Source organism: Coenobita brevimanus, chromosome 82 (genome assembly GCF_032717465.1).
Source record: "Coenobita brevimanus isolate Jiangsu-jjx chromosome 82, ASM3271746v2, whole genome shotgun sequence".
NCBI lineage: Eukaryota > Metazoa > Arthropoda > Malacostraca > Decapoda > Coenobitidae > Coenobita > Coenobita brevimanus.
Window position 1 is genome coordinate 3,459,033 of NC_137035.1, and position 11,961 is coordinate 3,470,993.

The 11,961-nt window shown below is 39.3% G+C and overlaps 1 protein-coding gene across 1 annotated transcript in view; it reads left to right on the plus strand.

Annotated features, from left to right (window-relative positions):
* Nucleotides 1-11,749, plus strand: part of LOC145409638 (REST corepressor 1-like) — a 32,768-nt gene extending 21,019 nt beyond the window's left edge. The window contains exons 6-12 of the mRNA XM_080279989.1: nt 772-885; nt 1,870-2,045; nt 2,385-2,523; nt 3,912-4,022; nt 5,128-5,266; nt 6,248-6,450; nt 11,721-11,749. Of these exons, the coding sequence (XP_080136115.1) occupies nt 772-885; nt 1,870-2,045; nt 2,385-2,523; nt 3,912-4,022; nt 5,128-5,266; nt 6,248-6,420 (852 nt within the window). The 3' untranslated portion in view covers nt 6,421-6,450; nt 11,721-11,749. The remainder of the gene's footprint in view (nt 1-771; nt 886-1,869; nt 2,046-2,384; nt 2,524-3,911; nt 4,023-5,127; nt 5,267-6,247; nt 6,451-11,720) is intronic.
* The last annotated feature ends 212 nt before the right edge of the window (nt 11,750-11,961 follow it).

Here is an 11,961-nt window from a genome sequence, read left to right on the forward strand (position 1 = left end):
AGAGGCAAGGAGTGGCTCAAAAATGCCATTTTCTATTAGTGCACGACCACCCCTCACATAGCGCGTCACGTGTCGTCTGCTCCTGTTCCTGTTGAGGATGAAGAGGATGCAATGTCAGAAGTGTCAGCATTGGACTTTGAAGGGTTTATGGCCGAAGTGAGTGACTTTGATGCTCCTGGGGAAGGTGCTCAAGAGGAGTCTGTGGAGGGAAGTGTTGGTGTGGTGGGGAGTGCGGCACTGTAAGTGTTGCCGCGCCTCGGAACCCCTATTATTTAAGGTCATCAGACCTGTTGTCTACTGTTGTTAAGGTGACTACCCATATTTTTGTTATTGTAGCTATAGCTTTAGCACAGTGTCTGAAAAATATGACCTTTATTATGTCTCTAAGGGCCAAAAAATATCCAGGTATGAGGGGGTACTGCCCATATGTAATTATTCCCATAAGATTATGTATTCCCAGTGCACGAGGTCGTGGACCGCCCAATCTCTCGTGCACTGTGCGAGCCTACTGTACTATACTTCTTTCATCTTGGAATTTTATCCCCAGTGAGATAAAAGAGCAGTGTTCCATGTATCCCTGTCTCATGTTAAATAATGGTAATAGTCACTCCCATTTTGCCCTCATGGGTCCAGGAAAACCCAAGGTTAGTCTACAATAGTCCAGATCATTTAACATGTAGGGAGCTACCTGTTGTCCCTGGCAGATTACATGCAAAACTGAATTAGGATGCTGAAGCTAAAGGTAATTAAATGCTTGTTTTGTGTCCATAGCTGCCTGATAAAACAATAGCACAATTGGTGAAGTACTACTACCTCTGGAAGAAGACCCGCCAACGCAGTTCCCTTATTGACCGCCACGCTCGCAAACACACTGCCAAGCTCCAGGTGAGTGCAGTTTTATATGCTTTTAATCCCTTCATCATTAGCCCCTTCAACTTCAAGTAAAAACCTGTATGGAATTATCTTCTTGATTGCTATAGACACATTTCTATGATTGATAGATTTACTAATCCTGTACCTGGTAGGGAATCCCCATGGCAGAAAGCAATTTCTTAGTGTTAGCCAATATGAAATACTTTACCTGAGTTCAACATTACCTTTGTTAGAGTGAATGTGGTAGGTTTTAACTTTCTAGTTGGTAGGAACATTCCCTAGCTGTTTCATCAGGCATTAGACAATGTGAAATACCTTAGTATCATGTGAAACCTTGTATTACTGGTTTATTTTATATTATAGGGTGAAATTTTATGATACAGAGATTAATCACAGGATTCATAAGCTCGTATTTGTTATCCAGTTTCTTTGGGTACAACTAACGGAGTAAAATGTCATATATTACCGTATATGCTTCTGAACTGTGGTAGTTTATTTTGGAGAATGATTCTTATGGTATATATTGGTAGGTGGGGACACTCACCATCCACTCACTCGATGTAGTGCTGCTCTCGAGTGCCTGTTCCTTCCTCTCATCCTTCGTTCTTTCTGCCCTTCCTGTTCTGTCTTTCTTTCCTTCATTTGTTCCTCTTCTGTCCATGGGTAAATGTACACTGAATGACAAGCCAAATAGTTTATTGTACACCAGGAAACTATTTACTATGCTGGTTGGTAACTATAAAACCAAATTATGGGACTTGGTGGTTTATTGGGTAATTAAGGCACTCCAATCTGATTAAGCCCATGCAGGTTTTTATCCATGGGATGGTTGAGGTTTATTGTTCACGTAATGCCACTCGGGGAGGAATGAGGCTGGTCACTCTCATCCTAAATGTCAGGACCAATTTGCCTAGCCCCAGGCTTCTGTGCTCCTTATTGAGCAACACAGGATTAGATGATAATGATTCTTATGGTGTAAATATTTCTTAATGACAGCAAATCTCTGAGGGTGGAGGTGGTGTGGGAGACAGCAGTGGAGATCGATCAGAAGAAGATGAGGAGGGGAAAGGAGGGGAGGAGACCAAGACCTGCTCAAACTGCACCATCCCAGCCTCTGTCCTCAATGAGTCCCCAAAGGGTCTTCAGTGTCTAACCTGCTACAATCACTGGAAGTAAATATCAGAACGAGGAACATATGAGAGTTTTTTAAAACAGACATTGGATGAATTTAAATATCAGAACGAAGAACATATGAGAGTTTTTTAAGACAGACATTGGATGAATAACTTTTGAAAATAATGCCAATTTTTAAATTGATATATAACTTTTATCAGTATTGGTCTTTCCATAATATCACTATTTTGCCTCATTTTTAGCACACTTTTAATTCAGTCTGTCTTTTTGCCATTTACAGAATTTATATTGCTGAGTTCATTGAATGTTAGGAATATTTTTGAATTAGATCTGTCTGCTTGTATTGGATTTGTAATTTAGACTTCATTGACTGTTAGAAATATCACTGAAGTGACTAGATATGGCTTCCACAGGAAGATGGGTAGCTTGCGGCCCACTGTAGGTCCTATGAAGAGGGACAAGCAGCTGATCAAACACAAGCGCCGTCCACCACGTGGCATGCATATCAACCATGAGGTGAGCACCTTTATGTGTACTGTAGTTGATCCAAGAGACACCATCCATTTTTTTCTTTCTTTTTGTCATACCATCATCAAAGATTTGTTGTGGTTGTTATAACATCATGAATGTTATCATTGTAATGTTTTCTTTTATTTTGTGATTACCACCACAGATTATCGTCATGTCTACCGTGATAAGCCTGGACCTCTTTTTGTTTACCCATATACACAGCACATTTAAAACCAAATTCAGTACATCCCCCAGCCTACCCCAGATATCACTGGACATTAGGTACACCCATTAGATATGTTACGTAAAACTATATCTGTTGCCAGATGCCTCAGTTCCATAAGGCATGGCCACAAACAAATTGCCTCCACGTTGCCTGTCTCCCGCCATTTCACTGCCCCGTTCCCAGCTCACACCCCCCTCTCTCATATACCTCTCCACTCCATCTCTGCATCTCATCATTGGCCTCCCCCTGCCTCCCCCCCCCCCATCATTCGCATACACTTTTCTCGTCAGTTTCTCGCTCTCCATCCCCTCCACATGGCCAAACCACCTCAGTATTTCTCCTAACCTCAACGCTGCTTCATGTCCTCATTTGTCAGTCAGTCTCTCCATGTAACTCCACATGCTCCTCTCAGATAACTCATTTCCACTGCTCTCCTAAACCTTGTGGACTGCATGCTGCAGTCCACAGGGTTCGTGTCCAGATGAGTCATAGGCCAAAACAGCAGTAATAGCAGTGTCAAGAATAACAAAAACAACTGTGAATTTTTAGTAAAAAGGAAAAAAAAAGGAAGACTTTTTTTTTTTTTTTTTTTTTAAAGGATATACTGTACTATACTGTATATATGGCTTTGTTTTATTCATTTTCATTCATTCATCGTCTAATCCTGTGTTGCCCCGTGAGGAGCGTAGGAGCCCGGGGCTAGGCAAGTTGATCTTGACATTTAAGATGAGAGTGACCAGCCTCACCCATCCTTGAATGGCAGTACTTGAGCAATAAATCCCAACCATCCCTTGGATATAAACCTACACAGGCTTAATCCGATTGGAGCACTTTAATTATCCACTAAACCACCAGGTGCCATAATTTGGTTATATGGTTATCACTCAGCATAGTAAATGGTTCCCTGGTGTACAGAAAACTGTTTGGCTTATCACTCAGTGTAGAGTCAACTGTAAACAGAAGGAAGAGGAAAGATTGAAGGAAAAGATGAATGGACAGTCCCCAAGAACAGTGTTACACTGAGTGAGTGGATGGTGTGTGCCTCCACCTACCACTACTATTATTAATAATATTTAGAGATTATTATTATTATTATTATTTTAATAATAGGGAGGTGACACTTTGAAAGGATTTATTGTACTGTATATACTATACGAGTGTGTTTCAGGATCTAATGGCAATGATCTCCTCGGGTCCACCTGGTCCGCCTGGCGCCCCAACCCCTGGCCAGCAGCTGCTCCGTCACATGGAAAATGAAGTTATTGCTCTTAAGCGCCAGGTCAGTCTTGTTAGCATCAGAATAGGATTAGGCATCATCATCACCATCATCATCATCATTTTCATTATCATCATCATCATTGTCATCATCATCATCATCGTCATCATCTTCATTATCATCATTGTCCATGTCATCATCCGTCATCATTGTTATCAGTACAGACGTGGTATCATTGTTTGTTATTCAACAATAGGCGGAAAAAAGACCTGTTTATTTACAGTATATGGAACTAAAATGCTTCTTAATCAACTTGTACATTTCTTCTAGTTCACATACCACCACCACCACCTCTGCTGCCAATAATACAGTAAGAATTTCATGAATTCTGATAGTGTGGTTTGGAAGAGCAAGTAAAGGAAAACCAAACTAGAATGGCAACACTTGCAAGTAAATACATGACATTTCCCAACTTTTCCATGGTATAGGCTAGTTTTCTCCTGTAGGCTAAAAACAAGACTCAGTTTGTGTTGTAAAACAGGTTAGAGGGCACATTTAAATTGAACTCACTTTGTAGCTTTGCTGTGTTTTAAGCTAAATAGAACATGCACCTTTATGAGGATGGTTGTCTTCATGTCTGAAGGTTTCCCGGGCTTGTATTTTAGTTGTTTTGTGCCTGTCTTTTTTGCACTTTTTGATCAGTTTAATATTATTACATGCTTCAATATAAAATCTGAGAAAGATGTCTTGAGGTACCAGGCCCAGGTAGGTAAGCTTCAGGCCAGTTGACCCAGAATTCAAGTTGTGAAGGCATGGCAACAAGCACTGAGAATGCCAGTGACAAGAAAAAGTAAAACAATCCAACCCCATTTTCACCCATATAAACAGCAGCATTGAGGGCTTGGGCCATGGGGCTAGGCTACTTTGTTCTGACATTTAAGGCATTGGTGACCAGCCTGACTTGTCTCTGATTGGCATTACACAAGCAAGAAACATCGGCTTCTGAAAGAAAGAATGAGAAAAATAAAAAATTTTCCCTTTGGTAAATGTAATTAAGAGAAACTGTCAGGAAAATGGTTACACTAGTGGTCCATTCACTAATAACCACAGGAATAAGCTTAGTAAGGTTATAGAGGGCTTAGTTACAGTGTGTGCCACTAATGCACAGGTTCAGAGCAACAAGGCACAGATCAGCAGCTTGCGTGGGAAGATACCTGAGGATGGCATCACTCCCCTGCGCCCTCCTCCTCAGGCTGGTCCCCCGAAGGCCAAGTGGTCTCAAGAGGAGCTCCTTCTTGCCGTCCAGGGTGTGTTGTTTTGCTTGCCATAAGTTGTTTTGAATTATATAGTGTTACTCTTTTTCAGTACTAGTCTTAGCTACTAGCTTCTTCAGTTCAGTGACATATTATAGCCTCTTCTATTTGTGCTCAAAGATCACGTGGCAGATCATGATCTGGTTTGGATTTGAATCCAGATTTTGCCCCTTCTGTTTGTGATAAAAGAACAAGATGATCCGTTTAGGAGCATAACAACAGCTGATTTTACCTGTGATGTTTTTCCACGGGTTTGCATGACCCTACTTGCAATGGATGATGATGATGATAATTAGTTAAACTACATGACTGTGGGCCTGAAGAAGGTGGGTTAACCCGCTGGCCCGAGTGCCAGGGGGTTAACTCGCCCTCTTCTTGCCCACAGTGGGGGCGGAGGGACGTTGGTTACAAGATTGTGACAACATGAGTTAACTTTTACCTGGTCGTGCTGTAGTGGTATGCCGCCTGGCTCTCACCTGAGAGTCCTGGGTTCAATTCCTGGCATATTGGTAATTTCTCAGACAGAAAATAAAAATAATTTTTGGAGGAGCTTTGAGAATGATTGTTTAAGATCTAACTCAACCTTCGTCTAGAGGTGGGTTCACAGCAGAATTGCAGATCACAGATTCTGCTGAATTGTGGTCGACAGATCCCAGGATCCGAATTCAGTGACCCTAATAGAACATCGAATGACTGGATCTGTGGTGTGATCTGTGATGTGAAATGGAGCCTCACAAATAGAAGAGGCTTTTAATCCATATCATACTTGCTATTACATTTTGAGTGGTATTCAGTAATTAGATTATTTTTTGCAGAAATTTCTAAATAACAGTTCAACTTCAGCCATAAACTAGCTGATTATTATTTTATCTTTGGAATGCTAACCAAGTTTTACCCTCTCATCTGTGACTTTAATTAGCAGATTATATTTTATTGTACTGTATTGTTACCGGTAATCTGGCTTTGTTCCCTCAGCTGTGCGTTACTTTGGGAAAGACTTCAAGGCCATTGCAGAGATTGTGGGCAACAAGACTGAAAATCATGTGAGAAGCTTCTTTGTAACCTACCGCAAGAGATACAACCTGGACGGAGTTTTGAGAGAATGGGAGGAGGAGCATGGGCCTGCTAGGGGCAGTGGAGATGAGTAGAGAGCTTGGAAAATGACTGAAGACTTTAAGGTGAGAAAGAATGATGTAGATTTGGTTCAGAATAGGTACCTCTCTCTCTCTCTTTATGATGGTATCTTGATCATTTTACTAAGACTACCTCCAGATCAGTGTATTCCATGCAGGGAGGGACATCTTCACCTGATGGCACTGATACAGCTGAGTCCTGGGGATACTGGGCCACCCAGTTGTACAGACATCCCTCATCTCCTTCCCTGTCCCCTGAACAGAGGAAGGTGGTCAGCAGGAAGAGGGCAGCTTCAGCCTGCAGTGCACTGGGTTCACATTCAGATGAGTCAGGGGTTGCATCTACTACTGCTAACCTAGAGAGGTCCTCCAGTAGTGAAGGGTTACCTTTGGCTCTGTATAACCCCTCCAGTTCTCCCAAATCTCTCCTAAATGGAGTAAGATTGTGTCGAGATAGCTGGAATGAAAGACGTCCTCATAGTGAAAGGGTTGATGTAATGTACTAGATATTATAGTGAGTTCCGATAGGTATGAATGTGTATTAAACTAGAAATTGAAGAGACATAAGAAATACGTAAACTTACTAGAGACAACAGGTTTTTTTTTTTTTTTTTTTTTTTACAAAAGATGTGATACATTAGAATATTATGGAACAAATAACAATAAAAATTCAAGTGGAGGTAGGTAAAAAGTTGTGCTAGCCTAGAACAGTAAAAGGCAGAAGAGGTAGATGAGTCTGTGTATAAACCTTAGGTAAGTTGAGAGAGAGAGAGGAAGGAACTTTAATGCATTGAAAACTTATGAAACTAATAATGTTGAGGTACACGTGGTCCTCATTTTAAGATGTTTGATTATTATTTACAGTAGTTGATGAATTAAATGCCTTTTCATATACATTATATATATATATATATATATATATATATATGCCTTTTCATATACAGTATATATATATATATATATATATATATATATATATATATATATATATATATATATATATATATATATATATATATATATGTATATATATGTATATATATATATATATATATATATATATATATATATATATATATATACATATATGTATTTTTCATATATATATATATATATATATATATATATATATATATATATATATATATATATATATATATATATATATATATATATATATATATATATATATATATATATATATATATATATATATATATATATATATATATATACATATATGTATTTTTCATATATATATATATATATATATATATATATATATATATATGTATATATATATATATATATATATATATATATATATATATATATATATATATATATATATATATATATATATATATATATATATGTATTATATATATATATATATATATATATATATATATATATATATATATATATATATATATATCTATCTATCTATTGCCAGATGCCTCAATCCCGTTCGGGGTGGCCACAAACAAATCGCCTCCATGTCGCCTTGTCCCCCACCATTTCACTGCCCCGCTCCCACCTCACACCCCCCTCTCTCATATACCTCTCCACCCCATCCCTCCATCTCATCCTCAGCCTCCCCCTCCCTCTTCCCCCCTCCTCCTCACTCACATACACTCTCTTCGTCAGTCTTTCACCCTCCATCCTCTCCACATGGCCAAACCACCTCAGTGTATTCCTCCTAACGCTTCCTATCACATCCACACCACAATGCTCCTTTATATCTCATTCGTCAGCCTGTCTCTCCATGTGACTCCACAGGCTCCTCTTAAGTAACTCATTTCCACTGCTCTCACTCTTGACTTGTCCTTCCAGCAACGTCCTAGCTTCACTTCCATACGTTAGAGTTGGTATCACAATACTGTCATGTAGTAACTTTTTCACTTTCATGCTCACTTCACTGTTCCTTATCACTGCTTTCAAGGAACCAGCAACCTTTCTTCCCTGCTGTACCCTTTCAAGCACTTCACCCTCCAAACCTCCATCCTTACTCATCACACTACCCAAGTACTTAACCCCTACACCGCGGGCTTGTTTACCAATGACTTGCGTGTGCCGCGGGGTTATTTGGGCTCCGACAGACTCTCAAAAAATATTTGCCAAAAATCAGTTATTAGTCCTAGAATAATAAAATTACATATGCTTATGGCACATACCTTCAGCTTTCTCCTGGAATGATTGTTGAGCCTTCGTCGTTACCGTAGGACTTGTGGAGACCTCTGAAGTAGGGTAACGAAGTCTCCACTTTACACTTCCCGACAACCCGTAATATGATTACCACAGCCAGGTACAAACACTATAAACACTATTCTACAATTTTCAAGTAGTTTGGGATCCATACTCAAAAAAAAAACACTGTGAAAGCAATGGAAATTACGAGCGCGTCTGATCGTCGCACTGGCACTAGTTCGCTCATGGTAGTCTGTCATTTATTATTCATAAAACCCCTCACACTTTATATTTCTATTACTATATAACGCTTATATATATCTACAGTCTTTATCCATAAGTTTCCTTCAGTAGTATTAGTTTATTGTCACTGTAGGGATTCAATTTCTTTCAGTAAAATACGTAGCATTCACTTTCTCGTCCTGTATACTGGCACTGAGAGTGAATGTCACTTTCATCTTCACTCTCATAACTCATAGCATTCAGACATGCTAGAGTGAAACTTTCACTTTCATTACTCCTAGTATATATACTCGTATTCTTATAATACTACTCATTTACATTTCTATTTACGTTCTCTATTTTATTTACGTTATTTACATTTCTATTTTATTTACTCTGTGTTGTGCACTGTCACTTGAAATAACTTATAAAACTATTTTCCATTGTTCACGTATATTTACATTCATTACTTTCACTTGCTGTTTACACATTATTTACACATTATTTACAATTCCACTTGCACTGTTTTACTCAATAGAAAGATCGTAGTCACTCTTTTATCAATTGTCAGCCCTTTACCTCTTTCCACACGAGGTTTAGTAGGGGGTAAGGTCACAGGGCCCTTGCATGGGGTGAAAAAAGGCCCTGAAGTCAGCAAGAGGATGAGCCGTACCTCCTCTTCGGAATCTGAGAGAGAACTGCTAGGAGGGCCGGCCCGGGTTGAGAGAGGCCTACTTGAGGGTTATTCAGCACTACCAACGTAGCTCTTGAAACAGCTAAGCCTAGCACTGATATGATTGGCAGGAAATCTAGACAATACATTATAAATTTGGTAGTTCCAGGTGAATGTAAATATCATTTAGGCTTCTCCCTTCCCTTCTTACATGTATATATTTATTAGAAAATAGATTAGAGGCCTATTTAGGAGATATATAATCAGAGCTACCAATGTTAAATCTTGAAACAGCTTTGTGTAGCACTGATATGATTGGCAGGAAATCTAGACAATACATTATAAATTAGGTAGTTCCAGGTGAATGTAAATATCACTTAGGCTTCTCCCTTCTCTCCTTACATGTATATTTATTACGAAAATAGATTATACGGCATATTTCAAGGGGGAAAAAAACAGCGAAAATTAGCAAACGAGTGCACGTGAGGTGTTGTCAGGTGATAATTAGCCAATTCCAGGTGTATGGCACTCTCACTTACCTGATTTCTTTCTTGTATATATTATTTGGTATAAGAATACGACATAGGGCTTATTTCAATGGATGAAATCAGTGAAAAATTCCAGGGAAGATTTACTTAGCGTAGCATGGCCGGGCAGGAGAGAGGATAGGGTAATGGAGTGGGGGTAGGGAGGGGAGTCAAGAATGGGGAGAAATGGCTAAATTGTCAACAATGGATGGGAGTACAGATGAGATTAGGAGTGCTGACTAGTGTTGGACATTGTCAGTACTGATAGATGATACAAGCCCCCACTTGAAAGCCCGGGTGAATTCAAAATAACACAGAATCACAAAAGCGACGCCCCGCGGTATGATCCCTTGCTCCCAAGCGTCACGAAAGTGACGCCCCGCGGTTAAGGGGTTAAATGTACTCACATTTTCCAATTCCTCACCATCCAACCTTGCTGTACATTCACTGACTTTACCTCTCTCAAAGACCATCACTTTACTCTTCCCTACATATATATATATATATACTGTATATATCTATCTATCTATCTATCTATATATATATATATATATATATATATATATATACTGTATATATCTATCTATCTATCTATCTATATATATATATATATATATATATATATATATTTTTTTTCATTCATTGCCAGATGCCATGTATCCCAAACAGGGTGGCCAAGGGCTTAGAGTTAATTGTTTTACAGGGAGGGGCAATAATCCTCCACCAACCCCACTTGACACGTAGGGAGAATGTTATGCCAACAGCATCTGGTGTTCCCAGGTGGTCACCCTTCCAAGTACTAACCAGACCCATATATATATATATATATATATATATATCATCATCTGGCCCTCCTTTCCCACCCTAGGGCAGGGTGAGGAGTAGCATGTACTGTACAGTATATATATACTATATAAGAAACGCTCACCATCCACTCACTCGATGTAGAGCAGCTCTCGGGTGTCTGCCCTTTTCTCTCCTCCATCCTTCTTTCCTTCCATCCTCTTCTGTCTTTCCTGCATTCTTTCCTCATGCTTCTGCCTACGGGTGACTTTACACTCCCTCTTCTGTCTTTCTTTCCTTCATTCTTTCCTCCTCCTTCTGCCTGTGGGTGACTCTACACTGAGTGACAAGCCAAATTATTTTCTGTACACCAGGAAACCACTTACTACGCTGGGTGGTAACCATATAGCCGAATTTTGGCGCCTGGTGGTTTAGTGGGTAATTATTGCACTCCAGTCGGATTGAGCCGGAGAAGGTTTATATCCAAGGGGAGGTTGGGGTTTATTGCTCATGTAATGCCAGTCAGGGATGAGTGAGGCTGGTCACTCTCATCTTAAATGTCAGGACCAACTTGCCTAGCCCTGGGCTGCTACACTCCTCATGGGGCAACGTAGGATTGGATGATGAATGAATAAGAATAGTCAAAAAGTAACAAGAATAAATTAAGAGTAGGCCAGGAATGCAGTGATGGTTATTGTTATTGTTATTGTTATTTTATTTTTCATTAGGAATCATTTGTTTTTGCTAAAAGGAGATATGGGACTGTATAATTTTCCTGTAAGAATGGTATATATTAACAAAGTAAAATGAGCAGTGATCCAATAATCGTGGGGATGTCATTTTCATTTTATTTTTGCTTATGATTGACATGTTTGAACTGGAGGAGTTTCATATAGTCTCTGTCATCATCTTCATTACAGGGGCACTTATCATCATCATCATCATGAGCAGCACTGCAGCAGCAGCAGCGGCAGCATCCAGACATCTTTTCCTACAATAGGCTGGGTGAAGTATGGTGCAGAAAGGCAGAAAAGAATGAATAGAACCAAAGTTTGACCAATTGAATGCACCAAACTGCCTTTCACTCACTGTTGAAGTCCCCAGAATCCCAGCTTGTATTTCAGTAAAATCATCTAGAGCTAGCAAGATTAAATAAAAAAA